At 47.1% G+C, this 24296-nt stretch overlaps 1 protein-coding gene and 2 long non-coding RNA genes across 6 annotated transcripts in view; 1 reads left to right on the top strand and 2 right to left on the bottom strand.

Annotated features, from left to right (window-relative positions):
- Positions 1-4686, bottom strand: part of LOC120411440 — a 38849-nt gene extending 34163 nt beyond the window's left edge. The window contains exon 1 of the long non-coding RNA XR_005603741.1: positions 4620-4686. This is a non-coding gene — a long non-coding RNA (uncharacterized LOC120411440). The remainder of the gene's footprint in view (positions 1-4619) is intronic.
- A 10770-nt stretch (positions 4687-15456) lies between these two features.
- On the top strand, positions 15457-24272 carry TPM4 (tropomyosin 4). 4 transcript variants are annotated; one of them, XM_010412188.3, is made up of 9 exons: positions 15457-15770; positions 17745-17870; positions 20860-20993; positions 21265-21382; positions 21801-21871; positions 22057-22132; positions 22427-22489; positions 22571-22640; positions 23865-24272. In XM_010412188.3, exons 1-9 carry the CDS (start codon positions 15657-15659, stop codon positions 23945-23947), a joined length of 855 nt encoding a protein of 284 aa, XP_010410490.1. In that variant the 5' UTR covers positions 15457-15656; the 3' UTR covers positions 23948-24272. The 4 variants fall into 4 exon arrangements, with proteins under 4 accessions (XP_010410490.1, XP_010410489.1, XP_039422018.1 ...); XM_010412187.3 differs by lacking the exon at positions 23865-24272 and adding an exon at positions 23151-23382; XM_039566084.1 differs by lacking the exons at positions 15457-15770; positions 17745-17870 and adding an exon at positions 18677-18859.
- Positions 22234-23151, bottom strand: LOC104697354. Its single transcript, XR_753160.4, has 2 exons — positions 22970-23151; positions 22234-22326 (listed from the first exon to the last, which is right to left on the bottom strand). It is a non-coding gene; the product is annotated as an uncharacterized LOC104697354 (long non-coding RNA).
- Positions 24273-24296: the final 24 nt, after the last annotated feature.

Below are 24296 nucleotides of genomic sequence, written 5' to 3' on the forward strand. Positions count from 1 at the left end.
ATGGAGTCAAACGTAGGCAGGAGTTTAGCATCAGCTAAACTGGACCTTGTGCAAGTGGCTCAGTCATAGTTTTCGTTTACGATTCCAAAAAATCAGACTGTAAACTGAATGTCAGTAAGGGAATGCAACAGGCTCCCTGAGGATGGATGGGTTTGTTATTATGGCAGGAGGTAAAATAACCATTCTTGAGTGGATGGACCTTTGGAAAACTACACTGAACAGCCTCTGAAGAATAAAACAGGTTCCCAAGAAAGTCAAAGCTTCTATAAGGACTGGCACTCACAAGGGACATTGAGGCTGCATTGCAGGAGAGGGAGAAACCTGGACATGCTTATTTTGACCTAAGAGTGGCTACGATACCACGTGGGACCTTGGTCTGCTCCTGGAGTTGTTCCTAGATGAGTTGTTATGGTAACTGAGCTAATGCCCTGAGATAGATGCTTTCAGGTGGCTCCAGGCCAGAAAATCAACACCAATAGATTCCAGATAATAGACTTCTGCTGAACTCAGTGCTGGCATCTACTTTATTTAACCTATTCACCAATGACTTCCTGAACTCCATTCTCCAGGCAAGGCATGTATGATGACAAAAGCTGCCTGGCCTCAATGAACCTCAGCTTCCAAATGAGGGGACCCATGCCCTGTGGCCAAGTCTGTGCCAGTAAATCAAATGTGCCTGGGACTTTCTCCTACATGTAGAGGACAGGTGGCACAGAATGGCCAACGTTTTCCTATTAAATCCTTACTCTCCAAACCTGCGTGGGCACATCCAGGCATCCCATAAGGAGCAGTCCCTGGCCCATGCTGGCTCCTGAAATGTGCCTGGACTGAGACAAAAATTACAGGGCAATACTCCAGCACTGTAACACAGAGAAGTCCAGGCACTGCTTGATTTATTAGCACAGACCTTGCCTGGGTGACTGCTGGAGGAGACTGTGCAGGAGAGGAACCAAGAGCAAAGGCTCTGTCAATGTGCTTGTACTTATACCACACACAGATCCAGCTGGAACTGCACATCCCTAGGAACGGGCAGTGACAGGCAAACTGGGCATGTCTGGGTATCGCTCTGGATCACCCAGTGACATCCTCTGTTTGAAATAGCCCATGGGTTAAGTAGTGGATTCACCAGTTCAAGGCAATATTCCTCCATCTCCCACTGAACATCAAAACGCAGCCAAGAAACGTCAGCGAGGAGCAGCTAACTCCATATGCCCACGATCCAGCACTGCTGCTCACTGCCCCACGGGTGGCCTTGTTGATCAGTGCTCCACAGCACGCAGCCAGCAAAGAGCTTCCGGGCAGCTCGCTGTGGCAGTCAAAATACGGCAAGAGTGGTGCCAGTTTCAGGAACTCCCACATCACCGCCAGACCAGCTGAGCAGCTCCCTGGCTCTGGGGCCCTGCGCCGCCTCCAGAGCGAGCCAAACGGGTTCTGCCGTGGCGTGGCCCACAGTGCCAGGACTGATCATGCCTTGGGCGTTTGGGACAGCCTATTGCATGCCCGTGGATGCTTTTGCATCTGTGCTGGGTGGCTGTTCTGCTCATGCCAAGACCCACTGGTGGGTGGTCTCCTGCTGGGCAGTAGTGGCCTGAACACCACATGCTGGCCCACGGCCACTGAGCTGGGGCATTTCTCTGTTTCATTTCCATTTCAACTCTTGCTTTGCTTGTTTTACCCACTGGTAAACAATGTTATTGTAATATGTCACTCTCTAGGGCAGAAACTGTTTTTCAGCGAGTTCTTTGCTCAGCCTCTACTGCAACAGGATTGCAATTTCAGTCAGCACAGCACTAATGTGATTAACAGGCTCTGCACAAAGGGGAATTGCATCCTAGGTGGGTGTGATATTCACAGTTCTGGCCAGCCCATGTGCTTTCCCAGGGAGAGAGGTCATGTTGACTGATTTCCAAAATGGCTTGCTCGAACTTTTAAACATTAACATCTAAATAAATTTTCAGCATTAGCTGGTATGCTGATCCCTTTCCTGCCAAGCTGCCGCCTTAAGTGAATTTTTATGACTAAGTTACAAACCCCAGAAAATACCAGCAAGAAGTGGAAATGCTGACTTGGCCTTTGCTAAATGCCAATTATCTACAAAGGCATTAAGCGGGGAGGGGAGGATGAAAAATAGGGTCATTTTCATGTTTTCTCTGGTTCAAAGTAAACTGTACCGTGAGCCCATTGTAGGAACACACAGCATGCAGAGTAACCATTAATATTTATAGGCACGACACGGAGCTGCAGACCTTGGCAATCACAGCAACTCCACTTCTGGAGCTAATATTGCTCTCTTTGGCTGGTACCTCAGTACAAAAGAGTAAGTAGGAGACACCAAGATTTTCAGGGAGAACTGAAGAAGTAGACGCTTGCCTTTGATCGGGAGGGTCCATACTTCCCTGAGTTGGTGAAACATTAAAACCAACTCTTAAATTCTCAGGACTGCTGTCCAAATGCAGCACTGTTTTCTCTACCCCCTCTGCTCCTGTGGCCCCTAGACAGTCCCAACACTGCATGGGCTACTATTGTTATAGTCCCCGTGGTTATTCACTGTTGCCCAGCTGATACAAACCAGTGTATTTCCAAAGACACTGTTGGTGCAATATGGATTTGTAATACCTAAAGATCTACTTGAGTAATCTCAATACTCAAATTGGTACTGTAATCTCAGTTACAATACAGCCTTCTCCCACTCTGTATTTCCCAAGTCCCAGTGGCAGTGAGAGACAGGCATCTAAAATCCTCTAAAACCTCTCTGTGCTGAAGACCAGGCAAGGTGCTGAGTCACAACCTGCCCTCAGCCCAGGACTGTCCCACGCAGGGCGGTGACTGCCTAGCCACACACGAGCACATCTCAGAAATATCTAAGGGAACTCTCCTACCATAGCTCAGTCACCCCATGAGCCGTTAGAGAAATGTGTTGCCAATATCTGGGCATTTACATGCCACAGAAAACCCTCTGGGAGTGGCTGAGGTTGGCACAATAATCCTTTCTGTCAAAAAAATCAAGGAGATGTGACTTCAGGTAGAGACAGGACACTCCCCACACTGCACCCAGCCCTGGCAAAAGCAATAGGAGATTGGCCAAAGGTGCTTGTTTAGGAACCAGAAAGGTTTCCAGGAAATCCAAGGAAAAATGTATTAGAAATCCCATTCCCTTTTGGATGTACTCACAAAAATTGAACTGTGACTTTGAGCAAGAGGCTCTAGATTTTCAAAAATGGCCAGTGACTTCAGCTGGGCCCTCTGAACTCACCTGCCCACCAGGGCAGGATCTCCTGGTGAGTTTTGCATTGCTGCAGTTACACCTTGCTTTTGCAGCATGTGGGAAGGTGCACAGCACACTATGGAAACCAGGCATCTACCAAACAAGAATCAGTATGTGCACTCCATCAACTCAGACCCTCCAAATCCTTTTTTACTCTCAAAAACTCAGACTGTAAAAATTAGGAAAATAAACACTGGAAACAACAACAAATAGAAGTGCTTCTGCCATTAAAAACAAGGTGAAAAGGAGGAGCTGAGCCAAGTTAATCAGAGAACTGAAATGAGATGTTGGAGAAAGGGGACGTGGGTGACTTGGGGTTTGCAGTTAGTTGAGTGATGTGAAATCTCTTGTGTCTGGCTGAGCTCTGAAAGGAAATGCTTTATTAAATCTTCTTTGTGTGAGATTTCAAGCTGCCTCTGGACTGGAAAATAGGACCATTCCAGTATGTGGGATATAATCAGGAACTGAAGTCTTTAGTGCAGGTTTTTCTGCAGAGGAAACGCTGATCAGCATAGACACAAACTCAGAGGGCTCAGGATTTAGGAAGATGAATTAGACACAACGCACCCGCGACATACCTCCTCTACCCAGTATCCCCAAAATGCTTCACAGAATGAATCATGCTGGCAGTAACAACCAGGCATTAGGAAAGACAGTGCAGGTGGGCATAAATTCACCACACTGAATCGAAACTGTTCTGTGGGCCAGTGAGTCCCAGGTCCATTATCTCAGTTTTCATCCCCACTGGAACATAGTGCTTGCCGTGATTGATCTCCCATGCACTGGCTGTCCCGGGAGTCTCTAGTCTCACTGCACTTTCTGCTGTGATTCAGACACATTTTGGGCAGCTGCAACCTCTTGCCATCCCTGTCCAGCACTCCTCGTGCTTTGCAGTAAGCTGGCGGCTCACAGCTCTTCTTTGTCACAGTAAGACTGTGCCACCCCCAAAAACCTGCAGGAAGTATTTCCTACAAAGGAGTGGGGAGACACAGGCATGACAGAATAGGACAAATGAGAGGTTCCCAGAACACTCTCCTATGTCGCACAATCTTCCCTGCCCTTTTTCTTGTCATGTCCTCCCTCTGTGTGTGGCCACATATCCAGGAAAACGAGACCTGACCAGAGACAGGACAGGCAGCAGCAACCAGATTTCCTCCTCTGACCTGCTTATTTCACAGCACAGCATGTCTGGATATGAAGAGCCTGGAATCTCAATCCTGCTGGAAATGGCAGGATTTGAGTTCCCGGTCTGCATTCTTCAAACCCCAACAAGAAAGTGTCCCAAGGGGCTGAGACACACAGAGCGCTCCCCTTCCTTTGCACTGCCTCCATGGCAGATGAGCTCCTTGCCTACCTTTTATTGCTGACAAGAAGGAGGACAGAACCGTTCTGGATATTGGCTTCTTTGAGAGTCTCGTGCTCCTCGAGCTGCCTGGAGTTGTAATAAAATGTCTTCTTCCAGGAAGTGATGCCCTCCCGTACCAAGAGAGCCCGTAGGTCCATCACTGTGTCCCTGGGCCTGACCGTCAGGGGCATCATCAGGTCCTCGTCAGCCAGGTGCACCTTAATGTGGTACCTCTTCCATCGAGAAAGGCTCCTGCGCAGCGTGTCCATCCTCTCCAGCTCAGCAGGGCCAGTGTGGCAGAGCGGAGCATCCAGCTGGGAGATCAGCAAAGCAGGGATGTGGCTCTGAAGAGGCTGTCTGCTGCGAACAACTTAAAATGTCCGGCCAAACCTGTTTCTCCCAGTTGCCACGCTGCATGCTTCACATTCCAGGGAAGAGCTCACCTGGCTCCATGAGCCTGCTGGCTGGGAAACATCTCCATGAATCATTTCCACACACCCCTGAATCCCATAATAATTACAATGTCTTCATGAAGTGCTCTTCATTCCAATAGCTCGCAGAGGACTTTTAAAGCCGGATCTCCACAGACATTAGAAACATGAGTGCATGTGAGAAATGAATGGGTTTAGCAACCTCATGTCTCCTGCTCTAAAAAGCTGCCAGGTGGGAAGAAGATCAGTTAGCAAAGTAGGCATTTAGCAACCTCACAGCTACTTAACATGGCTACTTTAATGAAGAAAAGTACAGCTGCATAGTGACAAATTCCTCACAGAGGAGAGCCAGAGCACCCTGAAGAGATAGAGCCTGGCGGTGTGAACACCCCTCATCATTGCAATGCAGATTCCCCCAGGAGATCTGCACAGTTACTGTTCACAAACGATGTGGGACCCTCTAGAAGGGGTAGGACTCACTCACTCCTCATCATACCCTCAGATACCTGATATTGACTCACACGTGCTCCTCGCTGGTACATCGTCTTGATTTCCTCTTCCTTTCAGATTGCTGTCTAATTGCAGGGCCGATCGTATCCTGCTCAACACGTGAGTGGGATCAGCACCACGGGGCTGCAGGCACAGCAGGCAAAGAGGTGGCACAGAGGCCTCGAAGTGCCAAGAGGAACCAGCCATACTTTGGGAAATACAATGCCACCTCTGAAAGGAAGGAACTGATACCAGCCACAGGCTGGAACTGACCAATCCTGCAAGGCAGACAGGCAGTCACAAGATGATACTTCAGAGCAAACACCATGAAGATAAGGAAGCCTTTTTTTCTCTTTTTCTCAAAGAGATCAAGTCACCCTCTTACCTTATAGGTAACTTCTCTGCAGCCCATATTACAGGCATTAATTCCCTCGTCCATTCTTCTCAAGATAGACCAGTATTTTCAGACCAAAGTACTGCAAGACAGTTGAGTTCAGGGTCTGCTCTTCACTGAAAAGGAGCTGCTCTTGCCTAGAAGATAACAAAACAGTCTGATTTTCAGATATGGCAGCAGTTGGCTCCCATTGAGAATAAGAGAAGTGTCCACTCTCCCATGGGGAACAAGGAGGTTTCCACCTTTCTTCCACACCTCCCTTTTCCCTCCCCAGCACATTATGTCTCTGCCAAGAACAGCAGCAAATATCTGCAGTTACACCACAGGCAGTGGAGATTTCCCTGTGCAATTGAGAAGAACCGAGGCTTCCACTTGTAACATTTTCTTTTCAGCTTGGGTATGATTGTTTTGGTGGGGTCTGGGATTCTTGGGTCCTTGCTCTGCCACTGAGTTGAGTCATGTCATGCCTTCGTGTTTCTGTTTACTCACCTTATGACTGCAGTATGGTGTAACACATGGTCATTAAGCACCTTGTGGGAAACAGGAACTGCTTTTAGCACAGTCATGGTTTTAAGAATGCCTGGATCTACAAATATGCCAATAGTCTTGAAGACAGAAAAACACCACCCCTATTAGAGATGGAGAAACTGAGGGATAAAGCCGTTTTAACCAAGAAAAGGAAAAAGGTCAGGCTCTGGTCCCCATATCCAGGTACCTCAGCGAAGGGTCTCATTTTCAGAGACCTGCAAAAACCCTCAAGCCCAGGGCCTGGTGACTCCTTCTCCATTGGGGTGACATTCACTTAGGGAGTCAAACTTCATCCCGGGTGTAAAGCCAGAATCTCAGGGGTAAAGCAAGGGTCTGATCCAGTTCCCAGAGCCATCCAAGGGCAGACTCTCATTGACGGCAGCCAGACCTGGAACAGGCCCCAGACACACCGTGGTCTGATGGCTCTGGCCAACAGAATTTACCCAGTGAGTGCCAAGGGGAGCATAAGGCATTCTCATTTCAGCAGAGCCTGTCTGGTGTCAGTGAGTCCATCAGCTCCATCCTTCAAGCATACGTGACAGCCTGACAGTTGCCAAATACCTCCCTCAGACACCTTTCAGACAGATCCTGTTTATTTTTAGGACAGCTCTTTCCCATCAAGGCTCAGATGCAAATCATTATACAGAATGGGGGGATGGTGGCAGGAAGAAAACAGCTATTATTTTTATTTCTTTGCCTATGTGGTTGCAAACTTTCCTCGTGTACTCCCACCTTCCCACATTGGGACCCTTCATTTTATGAAAAGGGATGATATCCTAGCCTATGAAAGCAGGATAAGGAGAAGCATAGCAGTGAAGTCAGCTTATGAAATATTGAAGCAATGAAATCCTCACTGGAACACGTGAATGTCTAATGCCAGTTTCAATTAATTCTGAATTTTTCATTAAACCACTATTAAAAGCAAGAGGACAGCAGAAATAAGGGAAATTGACTTGAGCAGTATATTAAATACCTTAGTTTTGCTGGAGGATGTTTTATTATCTGTCCAGAGCAATTATTTCACCAGCTCCTGATGCTTTGTGGGCTAAACAGAGGTACAGGGTAAAGTTCTAGATGGTCTTTCCTCAAAATTATTTTAATTTCTGTCCCCTACCCTGCACCTGACAGCTTGTCTCTGGTGATGTCGCTGGCACATCATATCTGGAGGATAAGACATGGAGTGGGAGTTCTGGGAATCTGTAATAAAGTGTCACTCTGGCATTATTTACAAATCAAATAAAAATTTGTTGACTTAAGCTTTTCCCCATATAGAGGGCAAACAAAAGACATGCAAATATTCAGAGACATTCATTAGGAAAGCTGAAAAGCAATTTAAAACCCAGGTGGGCTGTGATTTTTTTATGGACAGAAGAAATAAAGCAACAGCATTTATAAAATGTCTCCTCTTCTGCTCTCAGAGCTTCCTTACTCCATTGACTACAGCAAAAGAGAAACACCTGCCTAAATTAGGTGCTTTGTTAAGATGTCTCAAGCTGGTTGAGATGATCTTGGACCTTGTCATTTCTTCTCATAATGACAGAATAGAGACATTCATTTCTTAGGTGGGTGGGTTTTTGGTGCAGTTGTTTGTTTGACAGTGGCTGTTTTGCTGTTTGCTGTGCTGCTCTCCTTGAAAAGGGCAACAGAGAAGTGGGATGCTGCTCAATTAGAAAATAAAGGTTTCGATATGGAAATACAGGTTTCTTGCTACCAGGAAATAGAGGTTTCTTTATCTGCTGGTGTCAACCATAGGGAAACTGAAACATCCGGGAGAAATCTGACCCTGATTCCCCTGGCAGAGCCTGTAAGTCTTTGAGGAAACCACTCAGCCAGTGCTGTCATTCTACCAAGGCAGACCCTTTGCTGTTCCCTGAAGCTCTCTGATCCCAGGACTTGTGGTCAGTAGTACTGAACATTAAGGACTTCCCTCTGATGTTTCTTTGGGGTGACTTTTTGTTTGGGAGCAGAGAGAGAGCAAGGGATGAAGCATGAGAGGTGACTACCCTGGTCAGGTTGACCAGACTTTACACTTGCAGTTCTATAACACTGGGTACTAAAGAGGGGCTTTTTGTCAGACTCCCCTAAATACTCAATTCAGCTGGTGGGCACATTCTCAACCCAAACACTGTTCTCCTGCTCCATTAACTGAAGGTGCAGAGGAAAGGCTGCAGCATTGTGAACTCTGACACCCACACTAGGTGCTGGGGAGCAGGAGGCTGGGAAAGGTTCATTCATAGAGAGTGAACAGCTGTGCAGGCTGCACAGTGACAAAACAAGGTTATAAATCTCCAGTCCAATATGCAGCTGTCACCTAATTCATCAGTGCCCCAGATATCTCAGGTGATGGGGCAGCCTAAGTCACTGGTATTTATATTTCTAAAGTACCAGAGGCCCCAACTAGAGCTGTACCACCACATGCCAAGATGAGTAAGGCTTTTCCTATCACTCAGTGCTTTAGTCCTCCTGAGATGTGCTTGGTTATGAAATGACTGGGCTCACTTTATATGTAAGTTACATCTACAGCAAATGAACAAAGAGCTAATAAATGATTAATAAATGCTTTGAGAAATGAGTAATTAAATGCAACAGCTTTTTAGAGTGCAACAGATAAGCACAAAATATGTAAGCCCAAGTGATACCGCCTTCTCCTGATATAACTTATCTACAGCACACTGCTCACATCTGCAAGAGGGCTTAGGAACACTATTAACTTCTTATGCACCAGGAAAAAAGAGCCTTTCTGTGATAGAGGAGCACTTCTCCTGGGGATTAAGACAAAATCCTCCTTGTTTAGACATTTTAAATCCAGAAAAGCTGGAAGGTGCTTACTTTAATGTATATGGGAGGTACGAGTGTCAAGGTGTGACCCAGCCTCCCATCCTTGCCTGGCATGGGGGAAGGTGTCAACATCTTCCTGCCCTGTTCTAAGCCACAGGCAGGAGCTCTCCATCTGCTCCAGCAGTATAATAGATTTTTTTTTAAAAAGACAGTACTTTCATTCTTTCTGCTACAAATGAGGATTTCTGCCACTAACACAGCTGAAGTCACCAAGTAAAGCAGATCCTGCTGCAAGTATCCAAATCAGATTCCAAAAAGCCTTACAACTGCCCTGGCCAGCTGCCCAGCAAAAATATTGCACTACTGTGAGTTGGTGGACTGTTTGGCATGGAATTGAACTTCAAAGGGGCTCCAGGGGGAAAAAAAAAAAAGGCATTTATATTCAGTTTTGAAGGAGCAAACCTGCCTGGTTTTGGAACACAAATGAACCTGCAAGTTTTCTGAGCAAAAGTTGCATGTGAGTTGGTGACATTTTCTGGTGGAAAAGGCAATGTGAAGGAAAAAAACCCTGGTAATGCACATGTTAAATGAACCAGTCAAGTGCAGACAATGGAAAAGCTGAAAAATGGATATGGAGGAAAGCATTTTGTGGTGGTAGCTATTTCTCACTGCAGTTCTTTATAACTTCCCACATGGGAGATTCATGACCCTTGGAAGAAGTCTGTATCCTCGGGGTTTGGCCTGAGGCAGCCCATGACTCACTTGCCTGAGAGGGTTGGCTATAAGCTGAGAAATAAGCAAGACAACAAAATGGTGGTGGACACAGCAATACAAAAGACAAATGAATTAAGTGATGGAAGAAATAACCTCAAACCTCTGCGTACAAAGGAGGGCTTGGATGGAGAGAGAGCAAATGCTTGTGCTACTGAGGACTCAGAGGAGCTGCCATCCCAGGCAGAGAGCTCCATTTCGTTCAGGTGAAACAAATTCCGGTGCCTCAGTCTTCAAAAGTGAGATGGGTGGAAATAGAAGACTTGAGGCTCTATGAGTCATTCCAGCTGCAGCACCATCATTTCCCAGGGGCTCAAGGAAGAGAGAGAATCTATGGACCTGCATTGCCATCTAATGGCAAGGGAGAGGTTGAAGCATTGGCTGTGGCCCAGCAATGGGCTGGAAGAGTAAAAAAAAGGAAGAGATGCCCCGCAGGGATAGTCCTTTGCTCTAAATGCAAATCTCGCCTCTGCAGCTGAAAGGTCTCACCGATGAAGTCCAGAGAAAAGAAGGGCAGTCAAAATCTTCCAGTAGGGGCTGCCGATTCCTTCTTTTCTAGGATCCTCTCCATTCTGTATTAGCCAGAAACATTAACATGCATTCAGGATGGGATTTGCTTTCTTCTGCTGTACCCGATGCTGGCAGTGAGACAGGCTTCCCAAGCAGGTGTGTATTTCAGGCATCGAGTGAATTCTGCCATCCTATTCAAAAGAGTGTAAAATTCATTATCTCAGGTGTCCAAAGATCCTGCTGGGAAATGCAGGTAACTGGGATTATTAAAGAAAAGAGGTAAATTTCCCTTGGATCTAGGCACAGGAAAAGCAGATCTACCGCTTTCATCACACTTAGCCCAGTATCTTGTGATCATCCGTGGTCAGTAATGGATAGTTAATGAGAACGTATCAGAGAGAGAGTACTACAAGTTGGTACTGGCGTACCTTTCACACTGAGAAGGGTAAGAAGGAGAGCGCCCTGCAGGGAGAGCCCACAAAGCAAAAAAAATCACTGAGGTGTGAGGGTTTGCAGATCTTGTCATTTGAAAGGAAATGCCAGGAAGAGACAAGTTTCCTCTTCAGTCTAGTGCCACCTTTTCTACTGATACACCATATCATATAGTTTCTACAACAGAAAATTTACAAGAGAGTGGATTGTTAGGAGATACTTACGTTAGTAAAATGAAGGACTTTGGTAAAGGATTGTCAACAGCTTCTTTCTTCTGCTTTGAACTGCTTCTAGCCTTGACACATGCAGCTTTGTATATGAGGAGTAGGAGCTCAGTCAGTGTGAAAGAGGAAGGAGATCTTTTATGACCGAAGTTTAGAGCAGAGCAGGAGCTGCAGGAGAAACTGGGGGATAGAAAGTGTCTGTTTTTCCCAGCTAGTGAAATGGGCCATGTTGTGGGTCTCAGTGGACTGCTGGGCCACAAAAAAGGAGCAGGGATTGACGGCATAGAAAATGTTGAGACCTGCCAGACTTCAGGCCACAGATCCGACCACTCCCAGTCTGTTCAGATGCCTGCTGTGACAAGCTTCCCATGCAGCCTGCTGCCAAAGGAATGAGCACACTCTCCAACAATCCAACTTCATTTCCTGCTGGTATCCTCTCATATTTACACACCAACCTTGCCAAGCTTTGCTCAGCCCAAACAATCCCTCAGAGAGAAAAGGAAAAATAAAGGAACCCTTACAGCCTGTAAAGCACCTTCTTGCCTGCCTGAAACAAACGAAAAAAGAGAAATGGTTTAGAGTGCTCTTCTTTCTCTCTTGGTTGTTCACTGTTTCCCAAGCTAATGAAAACCAGAGGCTGTGGGACTGACGGGATTATCATCACTGAGTGAATTCTTCAGGTCTTTCTCTCCAGTTCCTGAAGCAGGGAAGGGAAGAAGGGAATGCACTTCGTTGAAGGGCTATGGAGGGTGACATGTTCCTTGATGTTCCTTTCTAAATGTGGCTCTGAGTCATGCAACGGAGTTGATTAGAAAAATTATCTTCCCGCAGTTGAAATAGAAAGGAAAAAGAATCTTGTTCGGTATTTGCTTCCCCAGCCCTGATTCCAAGCCTCCCCGAGCCTGTGACAGGAAGGGGGCTGGTGAGCTGACTGGAAAACCACTTGTGCTTCTCTCAATCATAGAAATTATAAAGCGGCTGTGAGAGCAGCCACAGGAACAGCTCAAAATGCACACCTAAGGGAACAAGCAGCTGTAGTCCCCAGGAGCAGCGTGCACAGCCTCGCATCAGCCTCCAGCCCACAAGTTCCTACATGTGTTGGGTCAAACAGGGCTAACACACTCCCCCCTCTGTTGCCTCCCCTTGTGTCTTCAAACTACACCCCAAAACGTGCTCCTCTTGAGACAGAGAGCCTGTGGCACATCCAACCTTGCAGCATGCAGGACCACAAGGTGAAACAGGTCTGAAGGCAGGATGGCATGATTGAGGGAAGGAAGCCCCGAAGGAGCCACAAAACACAGCCAGCTGGTTTGAACAGACAGGACCAGTGTGAGCTGGACCACTGGGCTGCAGCCAGCTGAGGAAATTTATTAAAGGTGTATCTTTAATAATCTGTCCCAAAGAAAGCTGGTGGGGATCACCACGGCTGTGCTGAAGAAGCAGCTGCAGCACGGTCGTGGCTGCCATGACCCCACGTGTGTCCTGGGATCACCCTGTGGTCCTTGGGGTTTCACCCCCAAACCCCTGCAGTACCTACTTGCCCTCGACCAGCAAACTCCCAGGGCAGGAGGACGAGAGGTGCAAGTGATCGTGATTAACGTGGTTTATTGGGCTTTAATTACATCTCTGAAGGTTTGGAAACGCTGGTAACACAGTGCTTCACCCCATGCCCTAAACACGTTCCAAGCTGAGGACTTATGTGATTTTACCTTCCACTGTTCAAATCACAGAACAGCTTAAAAATCATTGGAATTGGACTAAAAAAGTGCCCGGGGGCCACCTTGCCGCGGAGGTACCCAGAAAAAGCACATTTAATTACGTGAGGCGTGCAGAGGGGCACAGACGCACACAAAGTGGCAAGAGCCAGCGCTGTTTTCCAAGCAAACACTGAACTTACAACTGATAAAAATTCCGACTATTGTCTTTATATGAAAACAAACAAACAAAAAGGTAAAACACCACTCTCCCCTCCCCAAAAAAAAAGCAAAAAAGCAGACCCGAGCTGCGGCTCCAGCGGGCACCAGCCGCCGCTGGCGAAGGCGGGTGGTGCGGGCCGTGCCCGGGGCCGGGCCTGGGCGGGACGATCGCCCACAGCCCGCCGGGAGCCGCAGTCCCCGGGCACCGCCATCTTGGCGCCGCCATCTTGGCGCCGCCTCAGCACAGCCCGGGGGGGGCTCGCGGCAGCCATCTTGGGTGGGGGGCGGGGGGCGGTGGGCAGGCATCAGGCGGTGGGAAGAAGGCTGGGTTTTAGTAAAAGTGATTAGTTTTGATTTAAACAACAGTAAATCATTGTCGTGTTTAAACCCCAGCACCATGTAGCCACACACTTGCTCACCCACAAGTGGGATCAGGGAGAATCAGAAGGGTAGAAGCTGGAGAATTCGTGGGATGGAAGAAAGACGGTTTAATCGGGAAAGCAAAAGCTGTGCACACAAGCAAAGGAAAACAGGGGATTAATTCACTGCTTCCTGTGGGCAGGTGTTCTGCACCTCCAGGAGAACAGGGCCCTATCCCATGGAGTGGTGACATGGGAAGACAAATGCCATCACTCCCAAAAGTCCTCCATTTCCTTCTCCTCCTCCCCATTTATATCCTGAGTGTGATGTCAAATGGTCTGGAATATCCTGGCTCTGTCCCTTCCCAGCCTCTCAGGGACCCCCAGCCCCCTCCCCAGCATGGCAAATAAGTGGCAGGAAAGGCCTTGGCTCTGTGCAAGCTCAGCAATAACAAAAACACCACCGTATTCTCAACTCTGTGTTCAGAACAAATCCAAAACACAGCCCTGTACCTGCCACTGGGAAGGAAATTAACTCTACCCCAGCCACAGGCATTGGGCTGGTGTTGGCTTTGTATCTGCTTTACCATCACGTTTAGCTCAAAAAAGGGCAGATTTTTCCTTAAAAGTCTCTCCCAGAGGCCCTTCAGTGCCGTTCCAGCTCAACCCCAGAGGATGGGGAAGTTCTGGGTCTTGTGCCGAGCGTCCTGGTGCCCTCACGGCTGGGAATGCTATAAGGAGTTGCGAGGGAGGGACTGAAGGGTTGTGCAGGGAATTCAGACTGTGAGTGACCCAGGAAGGAGCACAGGGCTGCAGAGAGCAGAGCACGGCAAAGCTGAGGAGGGAAGGGGCATCGTGTGGTCAACAGCACCTGGACTGGGGAAAGAACTGGGGAAATGTGAAGGCTGGATATCAAGAAAAGGTTCTTCCCCCAGAGAGTGGTTGGGCACCAGATATATTCCCCAGGGAACAGTCACGCCTCAAGGCTGCAGAGCTCCAGGAGTGTTTGGGCAACACTCTCAGGCAACTCCCACAGGGTGGGATTGCTGGGGTGTCTGTGCAGGGCCAGGGGTTGGACACGATGATTCCTGCGGGACCCATCTCAGGATATTCCATGGCTCTATGCAGGTCCCAGGATAGCAAAGTCAGAAAGTGCTGTCAGGCTGCCCTGGAAGGTGCTGTACATCAGAGCAGTCAGGACAAGGCAGTGTTGGGCTGGGAGGCTCAGCAAGAGCATGTGAAGGGGTGGAATGATTTTGGGGATGTGTTTAATAGAGCTGCAAAAGGAAGCAGAGCTTGTTCTGGGGCTGTTGGATGCTCTGCTTGGTGTCCTCTGTCAGTGGAGCTACTCCTGAGCCTGCTTTTCCCTGACAGAGTGAAGGTGACTCCCTCACATAGCAGAAAGAATAATTTACAGTGCTCATCAGACAGCAACTTCAGGTGTTGTTCAGTTCCCCAAGTATTTAGTGAGGGAAATTTCAAGGACAGGCATTCAAACTCACTGAGTTTGCCTTGAGCCTGAACTTAGCATCTAAATTTGAGCTCTGTTATGTGTTATACTATCACACATTATAGCTAGTTCCTTAACACCAGTGCTTATTTTTACAGCAAAAACCTCTGCTGTCTCATATCCTGCATCTTTTTATAACTTAAATTTAGCTACCTCTTAAGCATAGATTTTTTTTTATAATTATTTATTTATTTTATGTATGGATTTATTTTGGAATGATCTAAAGAGATCCTTCCCTTCATTAGCCTTATGCCATTATTCCAGGAAGGCAGGCCATCCCCACAGATCTCCTGGGTTTGTTAACTGCTCTGCACACACAAAGGGGAGCTAATCAGCTTTTCTTCAAGCATGTGTTCATATGTCAACACTTTTGCTTCTGTCAGAAGCTTAAAAATGGAAACAGTTTTCTCTTTAAGAAAACAGGACCCAAATAAGGAGATGGAGTGGTGAAGATTCCTCCAGTGAATCTGTTCCAGCTCATTCCTTAGAAAGGCTGTGCATGGAACACCGGAGAAGAGGCCAGTAGATCTGGGTTTTGTCCAGGGGGCTCTGGGTTTAAAGCTCTCTACAACCACTTGTAGCTCATTTTCCCTGTGACTTGCTTGAGTACAACTTCTTTCTTTGTCCAAGCTGTTAAAAATCTAAAATTTTACTCATCAGATTCTTTTAGTTGCGTGACAGATCAAGCCTATCCTTGAGCAAGAATGGAAGCTATCAAGAAAAAGATGCAGATGTTGAAGTTAGACAAGGAGAATGCCATTGACAGAGCAGAACAGGCTGAGACGGATAAGAAGGCAGCTGAGGACAAATGCAAGCAGGTAAGTGGAAATAAAATCAGTGGTGGTGTGTGTGTTGTGGAAATAAATGTAACAAAATACTGTGTGGCAATGTTCTGATTCAGAAAGCAAAATAATTTGAAGTCAGTTTTCTGTTAATCTTCTTTTGAAGTTTTTTGCCTTTTTGTTATGCTTGTACAGCCAGGACTAGGCTGTAACTTCTCAGCCATCTCACTCTTTCCAAAATTAATACCATCCACAGATTATTAACAGTACTTTGTCTAAGTTTTCTTGAATCTTACATAATTGTCCTAATTTTCTCATGCTTTGATTCCATGCAAAAAGGCCTTCACATACTTAAAATCAAGCTGTAAACCTTGACACCTGTAGGACTAGTCCTAATAGAGTCGGCTGTGTCTAAACATTAATTAAGCCTCTCCTTGAAGCGAATTAATAAAGTTCACTTCAAGTTCTTGGTGCAGAGAGTGCCCCTTAGAGGTGTCAGCCCAGACTCAACAGAAGATATGTTCTCTTTTTTTTTTTTTTTGCCAAGAATAATGAAAAATACCTTAATTTGAATGCTTTTCTTTTAACTGAATTCTAGTGATAACATTTTCATATTCTTTTGCTTTCCACTGTTTTTATTCTGGGTGTCTGTCTCCTATTTGGGCTTTAGTATTTCCAGAATGATCTTGAAATGTTAGCTGACTACACTCAAGTTTTTACAGAACTTCTTGTAAAAGTACCACATCTTTCCTTTTTATGTTCTCTAAATTTGGCTGCTTCTACATCTTCCACACTGCTCTAATATGTTACAAGCATTCATCTGGCCTAATATTTCTTCTTCTTTAGAAAAATAAATCTTTGATCTTACTCCTCTTTTCTGAATTGTCTCAAAATTTTCAGCTTTTTTTTTTAATGTGGGCACAGCACTCAAATAGTTATTTTAATATTCATACACAAAGCCAGCATCAGCTTCATGCTGCTCACTGTCCCTCTGTTAGAACATCCAAGCAAGGTTTGCAGTTCTCTCACACTGTCTGGTTACTCTCTGCAATATAACAACATTCCAGAATAGCACTACCAAAAATGTCTTTAAAACTATCAGTGAAACTAAAATTAAGGAAGTACACCAAAACACAAACTATTTTGATAGAGTAAATTTCTGTGAAGCTGGAGCTAAATGGATAAATCAGTGTCTCAACAGACTGAGCTGTTTTGTGTTGCAAATGGAAGAATGGAGCAGATGGGTTTGCAGGCCCACCCTTATCAGCAGCAAGCCTTTGATAACGTGAATTCTTCAGGGAGCATGAGACAGTTTGTGATTAAACAGTCTCCCAGCAGGTTATAAATAGCACCATTCTAGTGAACAATATGGATTTATATGGTATGGAGGAGTCTGAGCCTCATGGCGTAATGAAGCATATCGTGTTGGGCCACAGTTAGAGAATAGTCCAGGCTGGGAGGGACCTCCCGAGGTCCCCGAGTCCCACCTATAGCAAGGCCAGCCCTGTTCCCTCCCACATCCAGAGTATCTCATTTGGGTTGAAGTGTCCTGAACCACGCACAAAGATCCTTAAGGAAGGACCACTAATTTTTTTCCCAGCTGTACAGGAGTTGAATAGTTTCCTGAAAAATCACCAGGTAATAGAGTTAGAAGAAACACAAGGACATAATTTAAAAACATCTATAATTACACTGCAAAACTGCTGCAGGGAGTCCAGAATAAGAATGAGGTGAAAAAGGGCTTATACCAAGTTCTGTATTAAAACAGATCCTGTGTGTGTGCTGGCAGGGAATGTTGTTCAAGGATGACACGTTTTTAATGATCTTTCCCTGGCAACTGCTACCAGTCATTCTCAGACTACTCTCACCAGCAGAACTTTGATCTGGTCTTTTGTGACTTTTTGTGTGCTATATTGGGTTAAAACTAATAGTAAAGAGTGGTTTTATCATATTAAACTGTAACTGATACTACAACAGTATGCTCACTTTGGGATTTCTTTCTCTTGAAAGGTAGAGGATGAGCTGGTAGCTCTGCAGAAGAAGTTGAAAGGAACTGAAGATGAGCTGGATAAGTACTCAGAGGCTCTCAAAGATGCCCAGGAGAAACTGGAGCAGGCTGAGAAGAAGGCCACTGATGTACGTATCCATGGCTAACACTTGCCTGTAACTCTGCCCTGTGTATTTTGTATGCACTTCACTGATCACATGCATTTTGCCGGGGATAGAAAGGCAGGGTTACGGTGCAGGGTTTTAATCTCCTCTCCCCTCTGCTAAAGGGAGCGGGGCTATTCTGCACCGAGACCATGGCACATGCAGCTGCCCCCGGAAGCTGGCACCACTTGAGGCTCGATGGGTACCTGGTGGGACCCCCTGAAGGGACCCTGGGGGGCCTTCCCCCTCCCCCAAAACGGATGGAAATTCTTTAGGAAAGGAGAAACCTCCTTTAATAGAAGTAAACAAAATGGTGACTTTTGAAGGAAAATGGGACGGCAGCAGAACTATGCCGAGGCATAAAGATGCCCTTTCCCTTCATCCCCGCGGCAGGGTTAAAGACCAGTCCAGGCTCCCCACCACACCCCGCTCCGTTGTGGCAGTGACGAAGCGCGGGCAGGGCCCAGTAGCAGCGTGAAAACCTCGCCTTTTGACGGCCGGGGGGCCCGCGGAGCGCGGCTGCCGGGGGCTGCATCCCTCGGGGCGGACGGGGGACGGGCGGGACGGCCCCGGGGCGCGGCTGCCGGGGGCTGCATCCCTCGGGGCGGACGGGGGACGGGCGGGACGGCCCCGGGGCGCGGCTGCCGGGGGCTGCATCCCTCGGGGCGGACGGGGGACGGGCGGACGCAGGCGGCCCCGGGCGCGCCTGTCCCGCGCCGCCCGCGCCGCCTCCTCAGCGCTGCGTCACCACCTCCAGCCGCGTGACGTCATCGGGCCATTGAAAGGCGCGGGCCCGCCACGTGCAGCAGCGCCGCGCGCAGCCCGCCGTCCGCGCCGCGCCCATGGCCGCGCCGAGCTCCCTGGAAGCCGTGAAGAGGAAGATCCAGTGCCTGCAGCAACAGGCGGATGAGGCGGAGGATCGCGCCCAGGTCCTCCAGCGGGAGCTGGACCTGGAACGGGACCTGCGGGAGAAAGTGAGACCGCCCGGGCTGCCTGCTCGCCTCTCTCGGTCGCTCTCTCCCGGGCTGCTCCTTCCTTCCTGTCTCTGGCTCTCTCTCGCTGGGGCGTGCCCGGCTTTCCCTGCTGCGGGATGATGGCTTGGCCGCCGGCTGCCTCCATCCCTCGGCTGTCCCCGCGCTGCTCCGCTGCACTCCGCGGGAGCCGCCGGCGCTGCCGCAGCGCCCGCTCCGTCCCGTCCGTCCCGTCCCGCGGGGGAACCGGGCGCGGCGGCGGCTCGGCCCCGGCGCCCTCTGCTTATCGCGCTTTGGGGCCCATCCCTGCGGAAAAGGCGCTCGAGCACCGATCGGCACTGGGGAGCGGGTTTAGTAGGAAATGGCTGTTTAATTAGGGAAAAGCGCCGCATGACACGGAGCGGGGAGTTCCCGCCTCTCGGCGCCGCACCGCTGGTTTCGGCACAGCTGGGAAATGTCCGAACTGCTGAAAAATAACTTTAACCTCCTGGTTTTCACAGAGAAATGCGAATTCTCCGCTAGCGTGCGGCTCTCCCGGGGTTGGACAGCTGGTTTCACTTAGATTTGTGTGCGATCAGCCTTCCCGGCATCTTCCTGCTATTTTATCACATGTCAGCGAGTTAGTTTTACCGTATAAGGACTGCGGGCTGCTGCTGGGAGAGGTGGAGCCAGGCTCACCCCAGATTCCCAGTGGCCCCGGCTTCATAGCTTTGGAATCCTGCTGAATTAAAATGTGACTTAAAAGTACCCTGTCTAGTGGAAGGAGTTGCTGCCACAGAACAGATGCCAGTTTTTTACATGATCGATGCCTTGTGTATAAATCGGGAAGTTAAACACAGCACTGGGTAAAAACAGATGAAATGTTGGATAATTTATGACTAGAGGAATCCTGGGTCAGCTTCCATTTGGAGTAGCCACTGAACTCCTTTCCAAGATGGCTCAGATGCAAATGGAAACCACTTTGTCTAGCTTAGGAGTGGTCAGTGACCAAATTTGCTAAACTGCAGCAAAACACTTATTTTCTTCCAAGTGTTCTAACATAAAGCATAAAACAGTTGCCCTTCCAGGGTCTATATCCCGTAAAAGCGTTTGGAAAGAAAAAAAGTTAATCTTGTATATGGCAATCCTCCTCGGATGTGGGGACAATAAAGTGCACAAACCTGGCAGTTAATTAAGTGGGGCTTTATTTTCCTTCAAAAACAAGCAACTAAATAATATAATAAATATAATAAAACACATATTTATGGACACCAGTTTGTCCATGTTGTCTGTATGGAGCATTTCTCCTAGCAGTCTCTTCCATTTATTAGCTAGTCTGGTTTTTTATATGTTAATAGTGTTCCAATTACTGTGCAGTTTATTCAATAATACACACACAGATCTTATTATTAATAAATGCATCCTGCCTAATTCCTTAAGTACCGCAGGAAGCAAAGTGAACTTATTTTAAGAACATACCTAATTTTGTCCCAAAAAAGGCCTGACTCTGCCATGCCGAGGCCACTGTCTGTGCCCAGATGACCACGTAGATTCTACAGTGTTTGCAGGCTCGGGAGTCAGGATGGATCAGGAACTGGCTCAGACTTCACAGTGAGCTGTGACAGGGTGTCACTGGATGAAACCAAGGGCAGAGAAATCAATGGTGAAGGTTTTGGAACTAAGCCATCGTGGAAACAGTTCATTTTTTAACTTTGGATAGATGCAGCCCTGTGAAGTGCTCCAAAAATACCCCGATCCATTCGCAATCCTGTAGTCTTTTTTTGTGTGGCAGGAATGATAAGTACCATTAAAAAAGGAAAGGACAAGCACACACTCCATACCTTGACATTCCTGAGATGCCACAGTTTAAGCAAACAAAAAAATCAGAGGCAGAAGGGCCCCTGAGCTCCCCTGCATGTCCCAGGGAGATGCTGTTGCAGTTTTAAGGAAACTGATTAGCTGGGAACATTTGCCAGCAGCAAGTGGCCTGTGTAACCCCGGTTCTGGGCGGTTGTTTCACACAGGCTGAAGGTGAGGTGGCAGCTCTGAACAGACGCATCCAGCTTGTGGAAGAGGAATTGGATCGTGCCCAGGAACGACTGGCCACAGCCCTGCAGAAACTGGAGGAGGCTGAGAAAGCAGCAGATGAGAGTGAGAGGTATGTTCCTTTTTTATTTTCTGTTGGTTAAAAAATGAATGTATATGAATAAAATATTCCTGTGTAATTTAGTATCTACATATACTAATGTGGACGGCAGGTCAGAGACTTGGAACTTTTTTAGAAGCTTGATTGGGTAATTCCGTTAGCCTTGATGAACATGGTGGTCATAATGGGCCACTTTTCAGTTACAAATACTGAATTCCACTTTGTGAAGTTGAGCTACAAGTGCTAAAATGCTTCTACATTAAACATACTTTGACTTCTGCAGAGGAATGAAGGTTATTGAGAACAGAGCAATGAAAGATGAAGAGAAAATGGAAATTCAGGAAATGCAGTTGAAGGAGGCCAAGCACATTGCTGAAGAAGCCGACCGCAAATATGAGGAGGTAAAAGGGAGAAGGGTTAAACCTACAGGAGAGCCATGAACAATAACGTTACTCTTCAGTTTAGTCCCTCTTTGTTCAATTGGCAGTGGGTGATGCTTCAACCTTGGAACAGTCCCAACAAGGAGGAATTTTAATAGTGATTTGCAGCATCTTAGGTACCTAATGCTAAAAATACTGCAAAATCTAACTAAGTGGGGAGGGCTGTTACATCTGTGGGTGTATGCTTTAACCTAATTTCCTTATTCAAAGGAAGCAGGAACGTAGTACTTCCGAGTGCTTTTTGAAAATTTCTAAGGAAGGTGTCCCTGTCTGTGGCAGGGGATGGAACGAGATGATTTTTGAGGTCCTTCCCAGCCCAAGCCATGGTGTGATTCTGTGAACTACAGACTGGCCTGATGCAGCTGTTGTCTTTTTACAGGTTGCCCGTAAACTGGTTATTTTGGAGGGTGAACTGGAAAGAGCTGAGGAGCGTGCAGAGGTGTCTGAAGTGTGAGTAACTTTTTAGAATACAGTAAAGGTCAACACTACATTTCATTAGAAAAATCTCCTGGTAGGCAGGCATGTAGTTAGTACTTGTAAAAAAGCTTGTTTGTACACTTGTCCCTTGTATTTCTTAGACTCCTCCAAATCATAACAGGCACACCAGTAATTCATACTTTATTTTCCCCTTACAGTAAATGTAGTGACCTTGAAGAGGAGTTAAAGAACGTCACAAACAACCTGAAATCTTTGGAAGCTCAGTCTGAAAAGGTTGGTTCTTTCAGTAAACTAAAGGATACGGGCAAAGCCAAACCTTGTAAATAGAATTCATAGACATAAACCAGAAATACAAAGCAAATGAGAGGTTTTACCTGCCTGCTTGTGGGGTACCACTCCACCAGTTCTGCCCAAACAAGCCTGAAGGTCTGGGGGAGAGGAGAAAAGCACGGAAATGGTGTTTACATCTGTTGTAAAAGGAAAAGTGGTTATAAATAGGTCACAGTTTCATAAACTTTTATTATTGTTGCTACAACTTCCCTTGGAGAGTGTTCATTGTTTTCACAGTACTCGGAAAAAGAAGATAAATATGAAGAAGAAATCAAGATTCTCTCTGACAAGCTGAAAGAAGTAAGTTTGGCCATCCCCCAAACTGTCTTTGGGTATAATTTTTTTAGGAGCATCCAGTGATGCTATTTCAACTTTTTTTAGGCTGAAACTCGTGCAGAATTTGCAGAGAGAACTGTTGCCAAACTGGAAAAGTCTATTGATGACCTGGAAGGTATGGAATGACTCAAGTTTCTTTAAAAGTGGTCAGTTTCAAATCAGAGAACAAATTCTAGGAGTGGGTGGTGGATTTTATTGGGAAAGAACAGCAGCACTTGTCAGGCATATTGGTAGATGGGTGTGATGTGTCCACAGGGCACCTGCCATGTGTGGTGGAAGTTCTCCTAAAAAACGTTTTCTTTCATAAAGTTGGTAACAATGACCTGATTCTGGCCAACTTACAGATAGAGGGACTCAAGGGCTCAAGATCCCAACCCTACTTAATCTGCTTACTGGAAAATAATTGTGAGATTACAAAAAGTTCACATAGGTGAAACTTCTCACCAAGCAGCTTTGTGGGTGTTTTGCTTTCCTTGTGATACTCAAGTACGCCTCTGTTTTCTTCTTTTGTTTTCTTCCCCAATTCCTTTGGCTGCTGTTGCCTTTTGCCTGTCTCCGTTCTCTTCCTGTGGCCTCTTCCCTGCATTTCTTGCTGGCCTGTTCCTGCTGCCCTCGTGACTGACAGACGAGCTCTACGCTCAGAAGCTGAAGTACAAAGCCATCAGTGAGGAGCTTGATCATGCCCTCAACGACATGACCTCTTTGTGACCTGCCCCTGTGTGGAGACACAGCGGGCTCCCACTCACTGTGTTTTCTCAAGCTTTTCTTGCCTGTAATCCCTGTCACTCCTGTGCCACTTCCACAAGCAACCCTTCCACCTCTGTGGGAACTGAGCTCAATAAAACACGATACCTCTACCCTTCATCTTTCAGGGATTACTTCTGTAAAAATCACCTCAAATACACTGGGGATGATGCTGAAAACACATTCAGCTCCTCATGTAGGGTTGGGCAAGACACGGTCAGGATGGGCCAGGACCTGGCTCTGGCAAACACTTGAATTTTAGTGTTCCCAGGGATGCGGGTGTCGGCAAAAAGCTTTAAGTGCACTCAGCGTCTTCTTGTGCTCCACCAGCCCGGTTAAAAACCTCTCAGTCCAAGGAAAACCCAGCAGGACGTGTCCTGTAAATGACACATTAGAACACAGCTCTTTCGCATTACATGAGACGTGTCCAAAAAACCTCCCTAAAGGACAGCAATTAAAAAAATTGGCCCCATTTTGATGATACAGATATAAAGGTGTCTTAAGTATGATGGTAAGTTACCCCAGAGTTTATTTAAAGAGAAAAGGCTATAAAATAATGTGATTTAAATCTTGTGGTTTTCTTCTTTCTCACTAGAAAAACTTGCTCAAGCCAAAGAGGAGAACTTGGGCTTGCACCAGACACTGGACCAGACGCTAAATGAACTGAACTGTATATGAGAAGCGCAGAGCTGACAGCAACCAACAGGAACCAGCCCTGTGCCTGCATCGCTGCATCGCTCTCTCCTTTCTCTCTCTGTATCCTGGAACAGCCAATTAAGTTATGACCAGCACAGCCTCACGACAGGCTCTGGGCGTCCCTCGGGGCCATCTCATCCCGGGGAGCCCCAGCCGCGCCGGGGCCGTGCGTGTCCCATCCCGTGGCTGCTCCTCACGGTTCGTTAGTCTTTTTATATAAACCCCGGTAGAAGCTGCGCCCGAGCGGTGGTGCCACCCCCGCGGGCCCCTGTCCCTGCCGTTTCATATTAAACACTTTCTCACAGTACTGAGGCCTCCTCGCGGCTTTTTG

The sequence above is a fragment of the Corvus cornix genome, chromosome 28 (genome assembly GCF_000738735.6).
Source record: "Corvus cornix cornix isolate S_Up_H32 chromosome 28, ASM73873v5, whole genome shotgun sequence".
NCBI classification, from domain to species: domain Eukaryota; kingdom Metazoa; phylum Chordata; class Aves; order Passeriformes; family Corvidae; genus Corvus; species Corvus cornix.

Bases quoted from the DNA above. Each gene is read 5' to 3' on its own strand.
- TPM4 (XM_010412188.3), top strand. From the start codon at position 15,657: ATGGAAGCTATCAAGAAAAAGATGCAGATGTTGAAGTTAGACAAGGAG. The intron at 17,871-20,859 runs GTACGTATCCAT...TGTTTCACACAG, and splicing joins CTGAGAAGAAGGCCACTGAT to GCTGAAGGTGAGGTGGCAGC. The intron at 21,383-21,800 runs GTAAAAGGGAGA...GTCTTTTTACAG, and splicing joins CCGACCGCAAATATGAGGAG to GTTGCCCGTAAACTGGTTAT.